Source organism: Eleutherodactylus coqui, chromosome 9, assembly GCF_035609145.1.
Source record: "Eleutherodactylus coqui strain aEleCoq1 chromosome 9, aEleCoq1.hap1, whole genome shotgun sequence".
NCBI lineage: Eukaryota > Metazoa > Chordata > Amphibia > Anura > Eleutherodactylidae > Eleutherodactylus > Eleutherodactylus coqui.
The window spans coordinates 91,754,650-91,779,962 of NC_089845.1; the positions used below are offsets into that span (position 1 = coordinate 91,754,650).

At 41.9% G+C, this 25,313-nt stretch overlaps 1 protein-coding gene across 1 annotated transcript in view; it reads left to right on the forward strand.

Annotated features, from left to right (window-relative positions):
* SPIDR (scaffold protein involved in DNA repair) overlaps positions 1-25,313 on the forward strand; it is a 331,433-nt gene that overhangs the window by 288,966 nt on the left and 17,154 nt on the right. Inside the window, exons 12-14 of the mRNA XM_066578067.1 lie at positions 670-757; positions 11,771-11,914; positions 13,102-13,161. Of these exons, the coding sequence (XP_066434164.1) occupies positions 670-757; positions 11,771-11,914; positions 13,102-13,161 (292 nt within the window). The remainder of the gene's footprint in view (positions 1-669; positions 758-11,770; positions 11,915-13,101; positions 13,162-25,313) is intronic.

Sequence of the window (25,313 nt, forward strand, 5' to 3'; positions counted from 1 at the left end):
ATAATACATACACCCTTTTCCTTTTTAAACCCTAGTTTGTCTTGTATGAGAGGTCGTCTACTTGAGAGGATTATTGTAAGCGCCTCAGCACTGGCTGCTTCACAAGCTGGAACACCTTGCACATGGCTAATTTACATATTGTGTCACCAAATGAGGAAACCTCCACACATGCTGGGATGATAACACAACCTTCTGACAGCACATAATGGGCTGCAGGGCTGCTTAACACTTTTCATTCCAAAATGAATATCAGCACGCCTTCCCGCTAGAGGAAATTGCAGTAGGGCTATTCTCAGGCTGGATGGATGCCACATAATGCATCAGAGCAGGAAATAAAAACTATTTAGCTCTGCCACCCACCCTTTTAGTCCGTGAGTGACGGCACTTGTGATTAGAAATCAGCGTGGCTACGATTCATCACATAGGGAGAGACCCTTTTCATCATCCTGTGCACATGGACACATATTGCAGTCACATACAATACAAATATGAAATATTAATGATCCATTCAGTTATATTCCTATTCCCGACGCATATTTTATGGAACATTTTTCTTTAATGTATGTAGTAAACGAAGTTGTCCGATCATTATGGGTAATGTGTGTCAATAATGTATCCAGTAAACGAAGTTGTCCGATCATTATGGGTAATGTGTGTCATTATTTGCAGGGCTCCAGGACTCTTCAGTCTCATCGATAGTTTGTGGCCTCCTTTGGCACCTATAAAAATTCATGGTCAGAGTCAAGAACAAGCACAGGTGAGAGGAACTCTGTTAATCTAATATTCTAATCTTCACACGGGCATTCATTTTCTTCATATAATATTAGGGTGGCTCTTATTTTTTAACTAGTTCCCACACTCTTATCTCATTCCAATCAACAACAAATAATTATTTGTTGCATGCGCAGACCAGCTGTGCGGCGCGAGCACGCTGGAGCGGCCCCTTCAAAGGGGACAGAAGAGGCAGACTGCGCAAGCGCGTCTAATCGAGCCAGGAGAAGGATTCAGTCGGCGCCAGGGAGACGGGGACGCCAGCACAGGGGGGGGGGGGAACCCCCTGTAGGTAAGTAAATAACTTCTGCATGGCCAATATTTAATGCACGATCTATATTACAAAGTGAATGTATGTGGCCATACAGAAGTGTATAACTTTACTTTATTTTGCGGGACAACCCCTTTAATTTAATTAGCATTGCTATTGCTAAAGGCCCATTTACACAGGATGAGTGTTGGGCAAATGATACCCAACACTCATCCCTGTATCCCTGCACTCCTGTGCTCCTGCACAGGAGCCAGCAGAGCTGGCTCGCACTCAGAGCCACCAGCAGGGGGGCGGGGCAGTGCAGGAGATTTCTCTCCTTTCGCTCCCCCGCCCCTCTCCATTGAGATAATACAGTGGCTGTTCACTACTGAACAGCCGCTGTTTAAACTGCACACTGATCGCTCATCGTGCAGTTTAAACAGCGGCTGTTCAGTAGTGAACGGCCGCTGTGTTATTTCAATGGAGGGGGGCAGGGGAGCGCGAGGAGAGAAATCTCCTGCACTGCCCTGCCCACCTGCTGATCACGCTGTGAACCAGCCAGCTTTGCTAGCTCCAGTGCTCAGGAGCACAGGAACACAGAGACGCAGGGATGAGTGTTGGGCATCGTCACTGTGTAAATGGGCCTTAAGTTAAGCCAGCGCTACAATTGATTTAACATACAATTATGTTATGCGATTTGCCCATTGCACAGTACTGTCACATACAGAATTTTACCAGCGTTTAAAAGTACAGAGCTATTAACAGCGGCGTTACTTTTAACATGGTTCCCTACGGAACCCTCTTAGGAAAATAAAATGTTCAATGTTCATTCACATTATGTTTTGATTCTATAGAAAGTATTGTTGTAAATAAAAATGTGTTTCTCTTATAGAAGTTGTGTGCATTATTTAAAAAAAAAAACTAGTATTTTTTTAAAAATGTTCGTGTTATTTCAGGAACTTTTTGGAATTATGTTTTTGGAAATTTGATTCGGTATGTTTTAAACAATTGCCGGGGTTGCCTGGATGTGTCCACATAAATTTCTAAAAAAGAAAATGGTCTAGATAGGGAAGAGTACACCACTTTCGAACGGATTTAATCATTGCAAAATGTGTATACTATGTTCCAACTTCAAGCCGGCTGAGGGTCGCCTAGTAGTTCTCCGATTAAGCTGAAGTTTTGCACATCCTGTTTTTTTGTTTACTGGAACAGCATTAGGGGTGGGAGCAGCAAAAGTTTAAAGGGGTTGTCCCGCGCCGAAACAGGTTTTTTTTTTTTTTCAATAGCCCCCCCGTTCGGCGCGAGACAAACCCGATGCAGGGGTTAAAAAAGAAAACCGGATAGTGCTTACCTGAATCCCTGCGCTCCGGTGACTTCTTACTTACCTGGTGAAGATGGCCGCCGGGATCTTCACCCTCGGTGGACCGCAGGTCTTCTGTGCGGTCCATTGCCGATTCCAGACTCCTGATTGGCTGGAATCGGCACGGGGCGGAGCTACGAGGAGCCGCTCTCCGGCACGAGCGGCCCCATTCAGCAAAGGAGAAGACCGGACTGCGCAAGCGCGTCTAATCCGGCGATTAGACGCTGAAAATTAGACGGCACCATGGAAACGAGGACGCTAGCAACGGAACAGGTAAGTGAATAACTTCTGTATGGCTCATAATTAATGCACAATGTACATTACAAAGTGCATTAATATGGCCATACAGAAGTGCTTACCCCCACTTTGTTTCGCGGGACAACCCCTTTAAATGCCTCTCTTTCTGCTTATCAGCCCTTTTTCCTCCTTCACGGTTCATTAATTTTTAATTCACTACTAAAAACCATCTTGAGGCAGAGACTAAACAGATTTCTAGTTCCCTGGGAAATTAAGTTACAGCTGTTGCCCAAATAACTCCATGGAGATAGAGTGGGAGGCGGGAGCAGCAGAAAGAGAAACACAGAGGAAATACTGCTGCTTCTACTGTCTTCAGTGGTGGAATCACATCTACACTGCTCAGTACTGCTGTGTAATGTCCTCCATGCCGCTGCTTCTGAGTGCATGTTACAGAGAGATAGGGTAGCAACTTCTCTTCTATATTTGTGCAGTATATGGGAGGCGGCATAATGGCAGTCTCAATGCACTCAAGAGCAGAGCTTAGAGAAAACTGACACCTAGAGATGGAGCCTGTAGAAACGGAAACTGCTGAAAAATTCTATTTACAAGTCATATAATGGCCAGAAATAGTATGATTTATCATGAGCGCACACAGCAATTTATTAGGAAAAGTCACTTGAGGGATATTCCTATCTCAGCCTACCATGATTGAGACGAGAATATCCGCCTATATTCTGTAGCCGCTGGTGGTTGTAATTATGGAAGCGGGAACTGATCTGTGTTGTTTTTGTAACTCCTATAGAAATGAATTGGCGTTATGGAAATGGTAAGGAATTGCCAGTACAGTTCTTAATTGGCCGACCTGAAAATACCTTTTTAAGTAAGGGATTTAGGGGCATCGCTATCACTGGAGATCCGGGACATGTGTCTGCAACCTATGTCTGGACTTTCAGCCCAGTGCCCCGAATGGCAAGGCAGGGTCCCATTCTGAAGTGTATCAGCATCTGCAGGACGCTGATACAGCTGATATCTATGGTAGGGCAGATAGAGCTGGGTAACTCTGGTGGAAGGAAGGAGGACACACTGTTGATCAGGGGGAAAGGTGAGTATAATGTTTTCTCTGGGGCACGCCATACCCCCAGTATTATAATACTTCCAGAAATCATTCATTGTGCAATTGCACACTATACAAATGCAAGTTAAAGTTGTGTCATGGAAAGAAGAAGCCATGTATCAATCCTATTCAAACATGCTGACGTCTTCTCTGGGCCAAAGCTCATTTAAAATAGACTGAAGCAAAATGGAAAACTGTTCTGTAGTCAGATGAAATAAAATTTTAAATAGTTTTTGAAACCATGGACGCCAATGTCGTGTCCTGCCGACTCGAGAGTGACCGTCCAGCTTATCATTGCACAGTTTAAAGTCTGCATCTCTGATGGTATGGAGTAGCTTTAGTGCCTATGGTTTGGGCAGCTTATACATTCTGAAAGGTACTATTAATGCTGAGCAGTATATAGAGGTTTTAGCACAACATATGCTCCCATCCAGACAACGTCTCTTTTAGCGAAGGCCTTGTATATTTCAGCAAGACAATGCTAAACCACATACTGCATCTACCACAACCGCATGGCTTTGCAGAAGAAGAGTCTGGGTGATGAACTGGCCGCCTGCAGTCGAGACATTTCACCAATAGGAAACATTTGGCACATTATGCAACGAAAAATCCGGCAAAGTAAACGCCAAACTGCTGAGCTATAATCCTACATCAGACAAGAATGGGACAAGATTTCTCTCCCCAAACTCCCAGATGTTTACAGACTTTTGTAAAAGAAGACTGGATGCCACATAATGATAGATATGGTCTGGTTTCAACTTATTTGAGACGTGTTATTGCCATCAATTTTTCAATTAGTTAATTTTCTAAAAGGAAATGGAAAAATTTCTCACTTTCACGTTCTGATGTGTTCTGTGTTCTAGTGTGAATAAAATATGGCTATATGAGATTTCCAAATCATTGGCCATTTGTTCCAAAATACAAAGAAAGGGTTTAAAAGAGAGTCTGGTAACTACAGGCCAGTAAGGTAGAAAAATGGCAAATGAAGTTCAATATTCATAAATGTAAGGATATGCACATAGGCAGGAGAAATGGATATCACCAATATACACTGAGTGGGGGACTGCTAGGGAAAAGTGATATGGAAAAAGGCCTGGGGGTACAAGTTGACTGTATACTTAACTGAAGCAACCAATGCCAATCAGCTGCTGCAAAAGTAAGTAAAGTCTTGAAGTGCATTAAAAATGTCTAGGGGCGAGGGACTAGAACATTATTCTTCCACTATACAAGGCACTTGTCAGGCCTCACATGTAATACTATGTACAGTTCTGGACACAGTTGCTCAGGAAAGACCTTGCAGTGCTTGAGGGGGTTCAAAGAAGGGCAACTAAATTAATAAACGGAATGTGGGGACTGGAATACCCAGAGAGGCTATCAAAATTGGGATTAATCACCCTGGAATAAAGACGGTTAAGGGGCGACCAAATAACTATGTATAAATATATTACAGGATATAAACATTAAATAACCAGCTGAGTTGTTGATCTGTGTCTTGGAGTCAGGTAGGAACTTTCAATCGTTGATCCAGGGATTATTCTGACTGCCATTATGGAGCCAGGAAGGAATTATTTCACCCCAAGTGGGCTAGATTGACTTCTGCCGCATTGAGGGTTTTTCTTGCCGTCCTCTGGATCAACAAGGAGGGAGATGGAAACAGGCTGAACTACATGGATATTGTCTTCTTTTAGCCTAACTTACTATGTGTTGCTTTCTTTTTTTCCCTCAACATTTATTTACATTTTACACAGAGTATCAACTTTTTTGGAATTATGGTTGTACATAAAGTGGCTTCAGCATTGCTTCATCAAAACTCACAACATTTAGAGCAGAGGGATACTGTAAAAATTAACCATACTATACTATCGCACTACTAATGACCACTTGGCTGTGAGTATGTATGTATGTGAGTGATTCTTATGCTCCACCCCTGGCGATGTCATCGCCCCACCCCCTGGTGACATCATCAAGGGTCCTACAACATATATAAAACACAAAGTCTGACCGACAGAAGTTAGGAGGGCTCTTGAAAAGCGGAGGACAAAAATAACAAAATGAGAATACAACTAAGCCGTTATTATCTCAGACACAACTCAGCAGTCCTGACAGAACACACTGACCTACCTCCACCACAGAGATCCGGTGGGCTAAAGGACCTGTGGTGATGTCACTGCTTTGGGAGGAGTCAATCTGTGTGTATGATGTGTGGAAATCCAAGCTGCTGTATGTGTGATGATCATAATGCATGTACCATTTAGCAGAGCTGTGTGTGTGATGTACATAATACAAAGCTGTGTGGCGCATTGCGCCACTAGAAACACTAGTACTATAATTTCATAATAATTACTAGTGTAATTACTAGTGACCGCTTGTTTTGTAAAGAACTGTAAACCGTCCCTTCTACAATTTGTTGACCACAATTTTTCTTTTATTTTCTGACTTAATGTATCTTCTCTACATAAAACTAAATGTTATTTTAATTCATTTGGATCAATGTTAATTGTTTAGAATTGTTAATAAAACATGTAAGAGAATATAAGTTTTGAAGTGCTTTGATACAGTTTAATCATACTCGGCTGGGAATATCGGGACTTTCCACAAACCTGATTGTTTACTGAGGTTGTTTTGTTTGAAAATGCAGATGTGTACAGTCCTGTCTATAGTTGTTTAGAAATTCCCCTATTTTAGTACATACATCTACACATTCCATAACTTTACCAGCACAAGTCCTACTCACAGTTTTGGTAGTCAGTAAGGGAGTTTATTCATCTTTTCCATAAACACGGAAGATTGAAGTGCTCAATCATTCAGATTTTGCGCTGAATGGAAATGGAAGTAAGGCTCAGTTCATGAAACTGCTGAGGGAGAAAAAAAGCCCAACACATGTGATGGACCTCTTTAGTATCAGTCAGCCTCATGTATTGGGCTATATTCCCATGGGCAGATAGTGTGACGTGTTGTCAAAAAGAGTGTGTCAAAATTGTCAGTTTTGCTCTGGCTGAGCTGCATAGTCTTTCCAATGCACTATTATACTGAAGTATAGTAGTGTATTAGAAGAATGATAAAAGCTGATATTCAAGTCACCCAGTGGGACAAAAATAAAATGGTTAAGTATTTAAAAAAATAAATAAATAAATAAAAAAATATATATATATATATATATATATATATATATTAAAAATAAAAATCCTCAAACCCCACCTTTCTCCCTTTTACTATGTTAAAAAAAATTAGGAAAAAAATCACATATGTGGTGTCGCTAAGTACGTAATGACCGTGAGAAAAAAGTTAGTACATTGTTTAACCCGTATGCTGTGAAAAAAATAGTCAAACTAGCCATTTTTGCCAATTTTTTTGTATCTTGCCTTACAAAAAACAGAATAGAAAGTGATCAAATGTTGCGTGGATCAATAAGTGGTACCATTACAAGGTACAACTCATCCCGCAAAACAAAATTGTTTCACAGCACTGTTGACGAAAAAAGAGACACCTGCTAAGGGTCTTGGATTGAAGCGATAAACCAAAAATACTTTATGTATTTTAAAGTTTAAAAAAAAAAACTATATAAGTTTGATACTGACATAATCGTATTGGCCTGCAGAATTAATTTAACAGCATTTATATTTAGAGATGAGCGAACACGTTCGGCCCCGCCCCTTTTTCGCCCGAACACCGAACTTTGCGAACACTTCAGTGTTCGGGCGAAAAAGTTCGGGTGCCGCCGGGGGGCGGGGAGATGCGCGGCGGCGCGGGCGGCAGTAGCGGGGAACAGGGGGGAGCCCTCTCTCTCTCCCTCTCCCCCCCACTCCCCGCCGCACCCCCCCGCGCTGCCACGGCGGCCCCCGAACTTTTTCGCCCGAACACTGAAGTGTTCGCAAAGTTCGGTGTTCGGGCGAAAAAGGGGCGGGGCCGAACGTGTTCGCTCATCTCTATTTATATTGCATAGTGAATACCATTAAAAATAAAAAAAAAACACTCCAGAATTGCAGATCTTGTTAACCTTGCCTCTATAAAAACAAGTGGAATAAAAAGCAATCAAAATGTTAAATGTTCCCAAAAAATGCTAAATGATGCCTAGCGTTCAGCCTGCAAAAAAGCCCTTCTAGAGAATGCTATGGCTCTTGGAATGTGACGACACAAAAGCAAATCTTTAAAAAAATAAATAAATAAATAAACCTATTGTGTACAAAAATAGCAAAACCTAAAACAACTGTATAAACTTGGTATTGCCAGTATCGTGCTGACCCAGAGAATACTGTTATCACATTATTTATTTTGCACACTGAACATTGTAAAAATGAAATAAAAAAAAATAAATGCTTTTACACCAGGATTCTGGCGTTAAAAAAAAAAAAAAGTTGCAAATTTTTGCACAAGTTATGCAAACAGTGTAGCACAGTGAGCTACAGTATTTCCACAGCTCCCGAGTTACAAAAACGGTATAGCTGACGCACGCTTGTACACTGTTTGCATAACTCCCAATGACTTCACTTGGAGTTATGTTAACAATGGGGTGCAGGGTGCTCCTTTGTTTTCATCCTCCCAACCACCCCATTCAGGGTAGCAGAGGGTGTTGGAGGCCAGAACAGAGGAAAGGTGCCATAGGTGGGACCCATACCTATCAGAGTTTACAGCAGATTTAAAGGGGTTTTCTCGCGGCAAACCTCAAAATTTTACCTTACCCCATTCCCCCTGTCACCCCCCTGGCATAAAATAGCAAATTAAAGCGGTTTTTAAACCGCTTGCTACTCACCGATCCGATGAAATAAGGACTTTAAAAAATCTTCCCCCAAAGATGGCCGCCGGTCCTTTCCCAGGGATGCACTGCGGTTTTCTCCCATGGTGCACCGCGGGTTTTCTCCCATGGTGCACCGCGGGTCTTCTCCCATGGTGCACCGCGGGTCTTCTCCCATGGTGCACCATGGGCTCTGTGCGTTCCATTGCCGATTCCAGCCAATCACACGTGACGGGGCGGAGCTACGATGACGACGCAGTGACCAGCTCTCCGGCACGAGCGGCCCCATTCACCAGGCAGAAGACCGCACAGCGCAAGCGCGTCTAAAAAAGCAAGAAGACATCAGAATTAGACGGATCCATGGCGACGGGGACGGTAGCAACTGAGCAGGTAAGTGAATAAGTTCTGTATGGCTCATATTTAATGCACGATGTACATTACAAAGTGCATTAATATGGCCATACAGAAGTGTATAACCCCACTTGCTGCCGCGAGACAACCCCTTTAATGTTATGTGCATATGTCCTGAAAGTTTGAAATGGGAATACCCCTTTAAGCAATTTTTTTTAAGACTGAAAAATGTAAAACTTCTTTGTACTGGTAGAACTTTGCACATCCTGCCCTTAGAAACGTGTATAGCTGAAGTGGTTCTGTGCGCATTTGACAAGTTGTATATGTAAATGTAACTTATTTCATTGAACCGTACCTGTGTAGAAGCTTTCATCTTTAACATTAAGGGCAATATATTTCATTCTTTCAAACATACTTGGCATGTTGATCACACAAAGTAGGAATTGCTGACATCCCTTGGTATGTGGTCATCTTGGCAAAAACTTCATGTTTTGTAACCTGTTGGTTGAAATTCTGACTGTATTAAGCCGCATTTTCTAGTTACTGGTGGTTTTGCTTAGAACAGGCCTAAATCGCTTTAAGGACGAACATATTTTTATGCTTACAGAATTTCTCATGCAAAGAATAAAATATTATTGGCCAAGCAGCTGTTTCCATTAATCCAGAGTAATTGAATTTACCAGACTTTAATTAACTCCCAGTTCTTTGTACCAAGTATAGGGGTTCATGTGAACATTGATGCCATTCCAAGCTGATCCTGAAAACCAATGTGTTAGTCATTAATCCCCAGGAATAGAAGGAGGTGAATATGTCATGACTTGCCAGTTATTCAGCATCTTCTCTTGCATGGTTATTGGAAGTGTATTTTCCAATGTGCTGATCGGTGTTTAACTGTTGGAAACCTCGTACTGTTGAGCTCCATTGATGCTGAGATAACACAGCGTAAACTCATTGAGCCGGTTGACATATATGTAAAGTATACTCCTCTATAAGAAATAAGTGCTTATCGGAGCTCAGATTCTAGACAAGGGTTAACTGGTTCAAAATGTGAAAGTTCAATAATGTTCCCTTTCTTTTAACACTTGTAAAACCTGATCACATGACCAAGACTTGTTCATATTAGAGAATCATTACAAATTTGGTATTTGCTTACGACTCTGCATTATTTTCACATCTTTTATTATGTCTTCCGTCTTCCTAATATGCACCTGTACGGGGCATCTAAATCCAATTAGTGCCTATCAATACATCCATTAAAGGGTTAAGGTTTCCAAACCTATTAAATCAACATTGATGAACATTGATGCTTTCAACCAAGACTATCATTCATCGGGTAAAATGTAATAACAAATGATCAATTTAGTTAAACGATGATAGGCAATCATCATCTGTAAGAAAGCTGGCACTGTTTCAAAATTTCCATATGATAGTGAGTGCACAAAAGATCTTTCATTCAATTATCTTTTGTTGAAAGAATGTTCCTAGAAACTTTTTTCGTCTTTCACCCGGTGTCATTGAGCTTGTATGGCCAGGTTAAATAACTGTGACGGCCAATATGGACTAAAATGTGTATGGCTGTGTGTTTAGTATTGAGCGCTCACCGGATGATTGTTCGGTCAATGACTGTAAAGTTAGCAACCTACCTCTATCTATTATGTGTGACCAGCGTTATTCCTATCTCATTAAGTTATCCCCTATCCACAGGATAGCTTGCTGATCAGTGGGGGGTCCGAACTGGGAGATGGCTAAGCTTTCCCGTTGAGTGGAATAGAACGGAGGTGCACATAGGCAGCCTGTTTGCTCACACTTCGGGATATGCTGGGGCTGGAATCTCTTCCAGCACTTGGACTCCCATGGATCAGCAAGTTATTTGCTGAGATGGGAATAACCCTTCAACTCTTGATTGTAGGATTTCCCTTGCCTAAAGGCTATACTGTACTAGTGCATAAACGCTTCATAATTCATAGCCTTTGACCTCTGTCTAAATGTACAGTATGTAGCTCTTAGTTATTATAGTGTTTATTTTAATTTGCTGTCCAAGTCTTACGGAGCCCATGTACCTTCAATAGGTGCTGGCAGAATGCTCGTCCAGCTAACAGCTATCTCTCCCAGCTATCCTATACACTTGAATGCTTGGTTTGGCTGAGCATTTGTGTTTTCAATAGGCAGAGTGGAAAATGCTACAGCCAGACCGCTTTGGTGGCAGCTTATCTCTAACGGGAACAAAAGAATTGAGTGTTGTAATTTAACATGCTCCTTCTCTCTTTGCCCTAGCCTCATCTGTTGGATGGCTCCCCCCATCAAAATCGGCAGTTTCGGACAAGTTTTGTCTACTGTGTACAGGGCCTTTAAACTGCCATAGGGCTCCTGCCCGCGGATATTTGCTGTGGAATCTGCGGCCCTTCCGCAATGACATAGCTAGGACAGTACTGCCATGTCCAATGGCTTGCCACGTGGACCATCCGCAGTACAGAAGAAAATGAAAGCAACAAGGTACACGCGGATGCCGCTGTTGCCAGAGCCGAATTCCACTGCCGGATTCCGCACTAGAAAGGAGCCCCTCACACAGCCCAATTGATGAAAAAATAAAAAAAAGTTCAGGGTCTTAAAATATGGCGACAGAAAGCAAATATTGTTTTAAAAAATTTACTTTTTAAAAGTAGTTAAATATATAAAAGAAATTATATAAATTCGGTATCCCTGTAATCATACTGACCCACAGAACAAACCTCATGTAATTTTACTGCATTGTGAATGCTGAAAAAGCTAAACCCTCCAAAAATGGCGCAATTGCATTTTAGATTTCATTAAAAAATAAACTCGTAAACGTGTTATGGCTCTTGGAAGGCGAGGACTAAAAAAACAAAAATAATAAAATTAAAACTCTCTGGTCTTTAACAGGTTAACACAACACAAGATGAATAATGCTTGTATTTTTACTGTCACTTTCTGCAGGTACGAGACAACCTACCTGCTCCCAGCTTCTGTTATATTCTTGCTATGCGTCATGAAAAGAGCCGTGATAATATAAAGCAGGCACATGTTGCCACAGATCTGTACCTGCCGCCAGTGATTCACAGCCTGGAAGAAATCCTGCAGGTAATTCTCTGAACAGTAAGTGAGATCTCACAGTAAGAAGAACATACATCTTCACAGACATGCAGCTTGTCATGGTTTGTGCTTGGCTTTGTTACTGCTATGACTAGGGTCACATCTGCTTCTGATGCTCCGCTGCAGATCTGGCGTGAAATCCTGAATTAAATTGCACAGCATGCTGTGCTGTTTTATCCAGGAAAATTTCTCCCAGCATGCTAGAAGCCAACACAAACCCCATTATAGTTTTTTCTGTTAATGGGCTCCAAGGACACATGTGAACAATGGAAACGAACAACAGCAGTGTGAATCTAGCCTAAAAGCTCTTTTACACGCAACAATTATCAAAATTCATTCAAACGGCCAAAAATGAGCGATAATCGCTACACGTAAACGCGGACATCATGCACTTTTCATTTGAACAATGGATTTTGCTTCCCATAAAATCCATCGTTAAATTGCCGAAAGACTGAGGAAATACCTTCCATTTGAATGCGTTTAGTTCCTCTTTCAAAAGACTGCAGGATGTTTTGCCCATGGCATGTTTACACTAACTGCGAGGAGAACAATGCAATCTGCTGGCAGCAGGGAGGAGGACAGTGGAATGTGGTTGCAGTTGTTTGCTCAGCTGGGCGTGTGAATAAACACACTGGGCTCTGCAAACAACTTCTGGAGGTCCTTTTTCATGCAAATGAAGATGATAAAGTGTTAATGGTCATTAAAGCCATTAAAGGGGTTGTCCCGCTACAGCACTTCTGTATGGCCATATTAATGCACTTTGTAATATACATCATGCATTAAATATTGGCCATACAGAAGTTATACACTTACCCCCTCCGGTGCTGGCGTCCCCGTCTCCATGGCGCCGACTAAAGCTGCCTTCTCCCTGGATTAGACGCGCTTGCGCTTTCTGTCCGGCTCTGGCGAGCTCGCGCCGCACAGGGCTTCTGCGCATACAGAAGTGCATAACCCCACTTGCTATCGCGGGACAACCCCTTTAACACTTTATGCAAATACATCGCTAAATCTTTCAATCTTTCAGGCAGTTTGAAAGATTATCTTTGCGTGTTAAAGAACCTTTAGTTTATTTAAGCGATAGCATTGATGCCTGCTACTATTTCCAGCACTCCATCTATGTCCATCATACCTTTTATTTCCTCATTGCTGTTATTTCTCTCCACCTCTGTTCCTAGATGGCAGCTCTGAACCAGCGATGCAGCTTCTGGGCAACAGTGATATATATGAAGTCAGAGGTATAGTTTTTATGTTTTTGCTCCAGAGAGATGGTTGATTAGAATTGTGGGAACCAAGCTTCACTCTTCTAAATGTGAATAATGAAGGAAACTTCAGTAGTTCATCCTGGTATTACTTGATCCCTGTACTGCCATAATTTGCACCACTAAATATGGTGGGGCAAATTTACTATTCAAAATGTGACACAAATTATACAAGAAAACTGTCTTGCATGCTTTGCACTGCATTTACTATGTTTTTTTAGTTACTTTTAGAGAGTTTTTCCAACTTGTCCAAAAAAGGGACACTGGCCTACATTATACCAAATTGCCACAAAATTACGCCACAAATTTTGTCACACTGTGCTTACTGTAAATAAAGGCGGGCGGGCTGGAATGATCCCCAGCTGCTCTGCCTCCATTTAGTCAGTGATGCTCGTTCCTAGGTAAAAGCTGGGACGAAGTGTCTGACATGACAGATCGTCCCGTGTAAAACTACCCGATGGCTGTCTAATGTAAGTTTGCACTGTAGTTTAGTGTCAGCAGGGAAGTTCGCACCGTTTGTGCACCTATTGTAAGCAGGACATGTAGTTTACATAACACACATTCCCATATATATTTCCTATATGTATTACTGCTTGTCTGGTTTTATTAAACACACTGCACCCTGAAGCATTATTAAAGGAATTGTCCAGTCGTAAACTATGATGGCGTATCCACAGGATCCCCGCAGATCGGCTGATCCCCAGCACAATGCACTTGGCCAATGGGCTGATTTCTACAGGAAGCAGCAAACCCCTTTAAAGGGAAGTTGTCACTACCTTCATGTGAGGGCAGCACAAGATGCACGCTGATTAATAATAATCTTTATATAGCACCAACATATGCCGCAGCGCTTTTGCAGAATCTGGATATATTACTTCTCTATTCAGATGATGCCATCTAAGGTGGTGGTATCAGAGAGGTGTCTCAGCATGTATGAGTCTCTGTAATGTTCATCAAACCTTCAGTAAGTTGTGGAGAATGATATATCTCAATGACCTTATACTAATAACGTTACTGTATTATTGGAGCAGTACTATCCCATATTCTACAGCTATATACTGAATAACGACATCAAATGCCCACAGTTTGTCCACTCTGCTTTAGAGTAGAAGGGATGGAAAAGTTATGGAATAATGTGTGAATGATTGATAGATACTTTAAGGTGGGGTTCATACGAGGTGCATTCTGTGCGGACCCTTCGCACGGACGTTCCGCGGCTTTTACAGTAGCAGAAAAGTGAACGAGATTTAGAAAATCTCGTCTACAAACTGCGGAAATAACTCGCTCTGAAATTGACTTGCGGTGCAGAATTCAATTCCACAGCATGTCAATTGTATCGCCGTCCCCACTGCGGAATTCACCTCCTTTCAATGAGCTGGTGAATTCCGCACAGGAATTTGCAATGAACCCGCACCGCAGGCTTTCCTTGGCTGATCTGCAGCAGGATGCCCGCTGCGGACATTCTGCTGGAAATCAACCCTGTGTGGACCCAGCCTAACAGTTCTTTAACTCACGGTGCCTTTTGCTTCACACTCTAATTGCAGGAGGAGGGTAATTACAGAGGCTGATCCTGTAGCCATAATTCACTAGTAAGGTCCTCTGTAGACACATTCTCTGGCTTCCTCCAATCGCAGCAAACTTGCTCTCTGTCTGAGACTCTAAGTCACTTGGCCAGGCGGTGGGGCAACCAGTCCTAATACTATGTTTAACTTGTTGAGACTTAAACAATGCTTTTTGACAATATGCAGCCACGTACTCGCTTGCAACAGTCTCATAGACTTACAAGCCTATGTGGCACACTTTATTTCCCCTTCTGAAAACATTCATTTTTATAACCCCTCTCGCCTTCTCACAATGTGGTTTCATGGGCTCCACTCTTTCTCAGGTTTCCATTGTTTTTCAGCCCACTGGCATGTTCCTCGGTGGTAAACACACACTGTTATATGGATGCGCCTCAACCCCACCTACAAACACTGTGGCTCAACGATCCCAACACCTCAATATCCAAGTCAGTGCAGAACACCAAGAAAACGGCCTATCTAACGGATACATTCTCCTTCTGCGGGATGACATCCAGGAACAGTAATTCCTGGTGTTCTCAACTAACACAGCAATGATGACCCTATTGAGACTTGGCTTGTCAGCTCCAATTGCCCCTATTCTGTGGTTCCATGCCAATGCACAGTACAGTATTAATCAATTCAACATCTTCTGATATCAGACACATTAACATAGGCAGTAGTACTTTACATTGCAAATCACAGTAGTGGGACTCTATAAAGGGGCACGTCTGTGCCACTTGCTATTTAACCCCCTACAGACTTATCTTCCCGAATGATATTCATTGCTGGGTAAACAGAGGTTGCTGCTCAGGACCCAAGCAGAGGCTTTACACAAAGTACACATTGATGCTTTGTTTTTATTACGCCAAGGTTTTGGGGATTAGCATAATTTTCAGCTCTATCTCTTCCATCAAAAGTAAGAATAGGAGATGGAACTCTGATAGATCCCATTATAAGCCAATCAGATACATCAGGATTTATTGGAATCTCTGGAAATGGATCTGTCGTATCACTTATGCGTCTATTAAAGGCCCATTTACACACGATTATCGCTCAAAATGTGTTCAAACGATGTCTCTTGAGAGATAATTGTTGCATGTAAATCCTACCACTGTTAGCTTTTCGGCCGAACGATGATCTTTAGTTCAGCATAAAAGCCATCTTTCGGCCGGCCGGCCAGGTGATAGCAGGGACCGCACACTGTGATTCTCCACGGGAGTGCTGATAACATTGTTTTCAGCTGCTGTCCAGCAAGAGAACATTGTAGCTGTATGCACATAACAGACCCCCCGCTGTGATCTGCATACAGCGAAGGGAGCTTCATTTAAATGCAAATGACGCTAATAAGCTACCAATAGGCATTAGTGCCCATTAGTAGCTATGCAAAATGATCGCTCAAAGCTGTCACTCAAACTGTCTTTTGAGCGATAATCTTTGCGTGTAAATGGGGCTTTAGAGTTAGCCATTAGTGATACATGTGCCCCTGTAATTGTACTTAATTTAACTCAACAGATTGTTGTTGGATGTTGAAGAAGCTCCAAAAGGTTGGAATCCAATTGATCTCGCATAATCGGCAAAGGCTATTTTTTTCTCTTCTCCTCTTATCAGGCGCTGACATGGTACAACACTATACTGCTACTGTTCTTAAGACACAAAGGAAGACGCTGACATCTGATGTCCCCTACCTGCTCCAGTCCTTATCTGTCCTTGTGGCCAGTCTGTGCTCACATCAGCCTTCCTGTCTGCCTAGCTGGAGTCCTAGGAGGATGAATACTACTGATTAGTAGTAGTCTAGCTCATCCTGACAGTGTGCTGCTGATGAAAGATTACAGGCCATTTGTAACCAGCTGATAGAGTATGGATATTGTGTATTGCTTCTCTTCCACTATGATAATGTATACTTTTCTGACATACAGAGTTCATGGGATTCTAGATCCCGCTGCACGAAGTTGCATTTTGTTGAGTATCTTTATGTCAGAAGCGTAGCGATGTTTGATCATTCCTGGGACTGTACAGAGAACAAGATGAAAATGTTAAAAAGCTGGGCGCACAGACTGAAGTGATTTTAGCTTTCTCTCCCACTGTGTATTAACACATGGCTCGCATATTTCTCAAGCAGTGCTACCCTCCAGTAACAATTTCTCACTGTATTAAAAAGACATTAAAATGTATAATTAATTGTTTTACAGCAGGCCTGACCTCACACACTGACAACTATGATTTCTTACAACAAAGAGAGCTAGCAGCTTCTTCAGCTGTTGTAGAACTGCAAGTCCCAGCTGTCCTTCAGCACTATATTCACATTTAGACTGACACAGCATGCTGTATAAGCTCTTCAGTAATGCATTCAGACTTGGGGATCGTAGGGTGGTTGAGAACAATATATCAGTGTATCAATGTGGAGGTTTTTCTTAAATATGTTTTTATTAAATTTTAGATAAAATATACAAATCGTAAGGCTTTTCCGGATTTATCAAAAGTCCTAATGTATGGCGTCAGAGATTCATGACATCCATTGCACAATTAGAATGTGACAGAAGTCACAGTTAGAAGATTGTGAAGACGTCTCTTAGGCTTTATTCTGCGCACTTGTGCGTATGTGTGCAAAGTCAGGCCGGTATATCTTTCAATCACACACGCTACATACGGTGTCACAGCATCCTGTATATATTCGATTCTTTAAGCAGCTAACTGCTTATCAGATCTAACTACAAAAGCTTTAAAATATAGTTTGATCAATATTCGGCTTAAGCCCCGATCAATGACAGAAAGGTGAATGTAATAATAACTCTGGTAATCTCAATTGGACAATAACCAAATTTCAACCCATTAACATTATAGCGCAGGTCATTTACACACACACATGCAGAGCCATTTCCAAAAAAATTAGGTCACAATTTGAAATACAATCCGGCAAACTTTAAGTAACAAAATCAAAGTCAAGTCTGCCCTTTTATCTCTTTCCTTCTATCTCCCTGCCCTACAGAATTGTCTTGTCTGTCTGAGTTGGAGCAGCCAACCATCCCAGGAGCTGGTAGTACAGGCGTGGATCCCCTTGGCATCAGGACACCAATATGAGATAATCTAGGAGTGTAATGTCAAATAGGTATCTCTCAGATCAGTAATGGCTCCTGGTACCCAACTGCTGAACAGAAACTGTCCCTAATATCATTCATAAATCCTTGTGGCAACACTTGGATAAAACTCTCCCACATGTTAAAAAAGGATTTTGCCGTTTTCTATTTATACAGTGACGCCTCAGTCCAGTCCATCAGCTTGTCCAGGAATAGTCTGGACAGAAGCGCCTGTGGTTGCAACCATAACCATGTAATATTGCTTTTAGTCCTACCACGGCTACCAAATGCATGTAGAGATTTTGCAACATTGTTTCTTGGAAATGTTTCACTTTATTTGTACTACTGCATGTTTGCATTTCTGCTTATTGAAGTCGGGGAATAATGCCGTAAAATGTCCATGGGTATAGCATGTGGTTCATAGAAAAACACCCTCCCAAAAAGGGCAACTTAGTACCAACTTGCCCGTAGTCACCTCTAGAATGCCCCTGTTAGCGCACAGAACACAGAAAGCTAGCAATAAGATATCAAACCACCAGGATTGACCACCTTGTACATATGGCAAGAGGCGGTACTGAGGCTGGAGGCACTATGCATGTGCGTTTGTATGGTGCCTCATTGCAAGATCATTCTCATTTTCATTGGATTTGTATGAAATCAGAGAAAAACAAGTGTATAATAAGGATCTATTCACATCTATGGGCGCTGTATTTGCAGATGTATGGAAGCGTCATATGCATGAGGCATAATGGGGCATATATAGTGTGAACATTCTCATAGGTAGACTGTATAGTGCATTCTTGCAGAATCACAAACCTCAGCATGCTCTTGCAACTTTCATAGTTTGTATACTAGAAAATAAAGCTGTAATAGAACTATATATCACAACTTTCCCTGACAGAACAGAAAAAAAACTACAGGTCACTCAACGTCCCTTGTGGTTACTGTATGTTACTAATCTGTCTTTTGGAAATCATTAATATGCATTCCTATGTCTCATTAAAGTATACACATATTAATCAGTTTGAACTGCTGTTAGAAGTGCAAGAAGAAAAAAGTACAGTGCTGCTCACTGCAGGGGGGGAGATGCTTGAAGTGCATGTTGGCCTCCACTGAAGTCCTTGGGGATCCCAGCTAGAGAGCGCCTGCCTGAGATAACCCCTGCCTTTGTGTTTATCCAGTATTATTTTACAAAACACATGTTGTATCAGGTAAGGAAGACACAATACAGAAAGTGGTATTCTGATCCCTAGGTCCAGCAGGCAACTGACAGATAAAAGAGCTGAAATAAATGTGACTTCTGCTGTTCCTGTGTTAGTTCTAGATGAAAGTTTCTCCATGTCCCATCTCTTGAGGATCCAGTTACTATAATGACATATATCGCTGCTTCTTCTGTTTGAGCACAGTCTGTCTATGGAGCCTTGTTGGTGTCCTGTTATTGTCTTGTTCTTTTAACATAGGAGACATAGCTTGGACAGACTCCAGTAATAAAATGTCTATTACCCAAGACCTAGACATAGCGGTATGCTTCCGTGACCTGACGAGTAGTAGTGGTGTGCTTACCTTGCCTTCATTATGTGTAGGTGAAAGAGCTATTGTTTAATTGCGTGGTCATATATTTGCATTTCTTGGACCAACAAGGAAAATGGGACAAACTTTGTTACTGGGGTTTATACTAATGAAGCAATAACTTTTTTACAAGCTTTTTTTTCCTGAATGTTTTTTTTGTGCTGATTACACATCATCTTCATGTTGAAAACTATTTAATTAACTTATTGACTGCTCTAGCTTATACCACTTCACCTAGTGACAGCTTTTGTTGTATCAATTAGAGGAGTTTGGGCTTGCTGTAGATTCAGGAGATGCTAGAAAATTGGAGTGTTTGCAAAAAACTTGTTCTCTACAGCTAAGGGTGCTCATGTAGTTTTACTAGTCCATTCAGCTTAATGGATTATGCCCAACTATCCCATGCACACTTGGCTGGACCGAGCATATATGCATTTCCAAAGAGTAAAGGGGTATACGCCACTGCCAGACACCCCTGGCAGAGGCCTGTGTCCTGTGGATGCAAAGGATCGGGCATATTTTAATCATATTTGGTCCTCCTTTTCCCCTCAATACCACTAATACTTGAGATAGTCAGACTTTCACATCAGTAGGTTTAGGCACCTTTCCTTTCATGTGTATGAGCACCCTAAGATTATTACACATGGGGGCTTACTGGCATTTTTTGTGGTGATAGTCTTGTAGCAAAACGTCTTTTTTATTTTGGTGTTACAGGTGGGCACCAAAAACAGCATGCATATACCCTAAAACATTGGGCTATGTAATCGTTGCTCCAGGCCCTCGGCACACTAGCATATTTGGGGCGGAGTCCTGTCCATATTAATCCACGGACCGTACACAGCCCCCCATTATAGGGCTAGGAGGACATACACACTGACGTTTTTTCACGCAGACTGGTGAGCCGTGTGAAAAAATCATGGGATATCCTATTCTTGTCCATCTCACGAATGAGAAATAGGCATCCTAATGCATGTCAATGTGCTGCCTGTCTCTGTATGTCGGACGGCACATGGACAGGTGTCAGTGTGGTGTCCCGTGCAAATTTCACCCAAGCCTCTTTTGTGCAAATCATAAATAGGAAGGGTTTCATAGTCCTAAACTAATTTTTATCTACATGGCTTCGTACTTTAGATAATAGAGAAAATTTGAACCTGTTATCATTTCCCATTGATTATCTGTATATTGGTGCGTTTGTTTGTTGTACAGTCTAATGAAGGTTAATGGGTTTCCTGATACTGGAAAAGTATAGGCTTGTGCTCAGGCTTCCTTTTGTGCCACTCAAGTTTGTCCTTATCTTTAAAAGTCCAACACCTGGCCTTGTTTGTCAAATACTTGATGGCTTATTACATATGTCGTATATTTGCACAAAGCCTGTATGGCAGTGCAAGTACGCTTTGTGGCTCCATAGCATGAAGCCGCAGAGCCTCCATATGCCGCCGTAAAGGCTGTATTGAGAGATACAGTGCGGCAGATTGAGAGATACAGTGCGACATAAGCAGTGCACTCTTGAAGCATACTTTAAAAAATGGCTGAGAAGATGAAATGAAATGCCATCAATATTCAAATGCATACTTGAAATACGGTTTAATTCTTTCTCCTACAAACGGACAGTTTCCCTCGTGCCTCATTTGTGAAAAGGCATTTTCGAATGAAGCCTTCGAGACTGAGTGATCACCTTGCAAAAATGCATTAAGACAAAATGGGTAAGCCTATTTCATTTTTCCAAGGTTTAAAGTCAAAGTTTGCGAACTGCAGCACTGTAGGCAAGCTATTTGGAAAATCTGCTCTCAATGCTGACAAGGGCCTCCTTGCTGCCTACAAAGTCGCTTTATTAATAGTGCAGGGACAAATCACATATTATTGGGGAAACACTTGTGTTACCCGCAAGTAAAGCGATTGTCAGTACTATGCTGGGGCCTGACGCGTGTGCCATGGTGAATCGATTCCCTTGATTAATGACACCGTTTCAAGAAAAATTGACAAAATGGTTACTGATGTGGAAGAAATGCTTTTGGACATGTTAAAGAACACAGAATTTGTAATGCAAATTGACAAGTCAACAGTTAGAGACAATGAAGCATTCCTGCTAGCTTATGTTCGTTTCATTAATCTGAATGAAGAGGTGGTGGAGGAACAGTTGTTTACTAGAAATTTAACCACCGACACAAAAGGCTTCTCTATATACAAAAGAGTGGAAGAATTTTTCCAAGAAAAAAAACATCCCTTCAACAAATGTACTTGCTTGTGAAACTGATGGAGCTGCATCCATGATTGGTCAATATTGCGGATTTATAGTACATTTAAAATCTGCTATACCTGGCATAATGGCAAGTCTACTCTGTGATCCACACTTTCCAAACTATCCTGAATGCAGCAGCCACGCTCAGCTTTCTGTCAAACTGCTATACTGATGTGTCTACCATGGGCCAGTCACTGCACTTGTGCCCGTCTTCCCTCATCTCTACCACCCTACCTGTGCTTTCTGTTCTGCTAATGATCGCAGACTAAATGTACCTTTTCACGGGGTGATAAACGCCCGACTTATCATTGGAAACAGCTTATTCCGGCTACAGTGGCCACATGTACAAGCGGCCGCCAACTGGGCACTGAGTGACAAATTGCTCACTTGTCAGAATCTCTTGATTTTTGGCAGAGAGATAAGCCAAGTGACTATCGGGCCATATAAACAGATGTTGCGTAATCTATGAACAACTCATGTTTGTAGTGAATGGAGGCAAGTGGTCAGAAGAGATTTCCGACCGCTCCGCCTCTATTCAAATAGCGACTATTGCTTCCGTTCAAAGCACAGGAATGATTATCGCTGGGACGACCTGTCAGACATCTATGCCCGAGAGGTCGTCCTGTGTAAAAGGGCCCTTACTCCCTTTACCCTTCGCCATTCTCTCTGAACATACATGCATACGGGCTGGTGACTGGCTCATGCAGCTCTATGGAAGTACCCTATTCAGTAGAGCTCTGTAGAGAAAAAGCACTTGTACCTCTTGTGTCACCCTTATTTCCTCATAGATTGTAAGCTCTTGTGAGCAGGACCTTCACTACTATTGTTCAGATTGTTTATTATTTTTATTATTCTGTGTATATTGTCTGATTTTGTAAATTGCTGTGGAATATATTGGCGCTATAAAAAATCTAGATTATTCTTCTTTTTTATTATATGTGCTTAACCTGAGTTCTAATCAACTGATATCCATCTGTTTCCTCTCTGTCTGTCTTTCTAACCGCCCCCAGAATTTTTGCAAGTCTATTCACATTCTAATAGATAAACTAAAAGAAAACGAAGCCTGTAGTTTCCGGGGTCATACTGTAAAAGCGGGGTAGTATGGAGCCAGGTGATGAAACTCACCTTGACAATCTCATCTCGGTGAGTGGGCGGGTTCACTAGTAAACAGTCTCTAAAGAATGTAAGTGGGAGAGGTTATGGTTCACGGATTATCCACATTCATCCTGTCAGTTTACCTTATATTACAGTTGTGGATTTTTTCTCATTATCTTATTAACCTGCAGGTTTCCAGTGAAAAATGCAAAGCGCAGAGTTTTGAATAGATTTTTAAATACTGAAATCTACGGATGTAGCAAAGTTTAACCTGACTGTGAAACTTGGTACTACTATTGTATGTTGACACAACAAATCCCATCACAAAGCAATTGAAAGGTTAAACAAACTGTAGCAAGCAGAGTGTTCTAATAAAAGCCAACATCTGCATAAGTTCCCCATACAGGTGTCTATTCCCTGAGTGGTGTACTGCGGAGGAAATGTTAGTGCTGGTTAATGAATCAGTGTATTGTAGTAATTGCAGCTTTCAGAAATGAATGGTTTGATTGAAGTTAAATGGAAAAAAAAAACTTTTTATTTGTTAAGTAATACAAAGATCTTGTTGTATCTTGCTATGTATAAGGCTACATACACACAGTGGCCTGTGTGTGGTCTATTTTTTTTATTTTTTTATTTTTTTTACTATAAACGGAAGTGGGATCCTATGAGAAGAGGGCAGAATAACAATTTTTATTTTTGCAAGAATGACATGAACTGTTAAAGTGTGTTAAAGGTGTAGCCCTATCATCTATACGTATGCCATATTCATAGGGGAACAATAGAGATGAGCGAACGTACTCGTAATGAGTACTTACGCACCCGAGTACCGCCATTTTCGAGTACTTCAGTACTCGGGCGTAAAGATTCGGGGGGCGCCGGGGGGCTGGGAGAGGCGCGGCAGTGCGGGGGGGAGCAGCGGGGAACAGGGGGGAGCCCTCTCTCCCTCTCCCCCCCACTCCCCACTGCTACCCCCAGTGCCGCCACGGCGCCCCCCAAATCTTTACGCGCGAGTACTGCTGTACTCGAAAATGGCGGTGCTCGGGTGCGTAAGTACTCGTAACGAGTACGTTCGCTCATCTCTAGAGAACAACCATCACAAGCACAACCTCTTGCTTTTAGTACATCATACAGAGGATCCCCTCAGGAACCCCTGTTATGAGCCAATGCATGGTCGTGCATTACATTGTTGGGCTTTTATTTGACTGTATGGTTTCCCCAGCAGTAACAGCCGATCAAAGAGGGTTAGAGAAGACAAATTGGCAACAATCAGCTGATTATCCGGCCATATTCAGAACGGTTGTTAATTCACATCAATCTTTACATTTTTGTATTAATCTTTAAATAGTATAAAAAAGCAGTGTCATCAGTCCATTTATTGAATTCATTTGTAAATACATTATATCCACCGGTCTAATGTGTAGGACTTCTCTTGCCACTAAAACAGCTCTGACCTGTTGAGACATGGATTCCACAAGACCTCTGAAGCTGTCTTGTGCTATCTGGCACATTAGCAGCAGATCCTATAAAGGGAATGTATCATCAGAAAATTGCCTGTTATATAAATCACATTTTTGTGTTAAACATATTTTTTAAGAACATTTGGGGTTTTTTTTTTCACAATTTTCGGTCGCAATCTATATTTAAAAAAATAAATAACTAAAAAATTACTAAATTCCTCAATTTTTCACACTGACCACAGAGACATACTAATCTGTTACTTCCTGATCTGTAGAGACAGCTTTAGGGCTCCTACCCACTTGCGTTTTTTTAACGCTGCGATATCGCTGCGGTTTTTTTCTTTCAATAATTTTTATTGGCTTTTAACAATGGTATCAAACATTTTGCAAAGAGAAAATGTCTGTTATCCAGGAACTAAACAGCAATGACACCTTATGAGTATTAATAATGAGCTTCTCTGGTTAATAATGGAGGAAGTCTTGCTAGGTATTTACTTTGTTACACACACTAACATGGGGAAAAAAGAAGAAAAGAAAAAAGAAGGGAGGTGTGGGGTGAGGGGGGTAGGAGAGAGCAGGGGAGGGGGGTCCAGGTGCTGGGTTTAATTTTATTTATATTGATTGGGGTCGGAACGGCTTATACACATGAGCCGGTTTGCAGCCATATAGAGAACGGGGGTGTATCGCGTATGTCAATCCACGCCGCCCAAATCTTGTAGTAATTGTCGTGACCCTGTGGGTCGTCGGTCAGCCTCAACCTCTCCATCCTAGCAATTTCGTCCATCGCCCCCACCCAAGCGTGTCTGGGGACCTCTTTGTTCTGTTTTCAGAACCTAGGAATTGTCAGGCGGGTTGCCATGATGAAGAATTTTAAGAGGCCTTTTTTGAGTGATGGGTTGTTGGGGGAGATGGACAGGAGCGCCAACTCTGGTGTCAAAGTCAGGGGATTCCTGCAGGTGTGCTCGTATAAGTCCTTCATATCATGCCAAATGGGCGCTACCATAGGGCATTCCCATCAAATATGAAGCATCGAACCAATCCCGGTCTGGCAACGCCAGCATATGTTCGATGTCGAGGGGAAAAAGGCGGGGAGCCTCTCCGGGGTCATATACCATCTGGCTAGAATTTTGAAGTT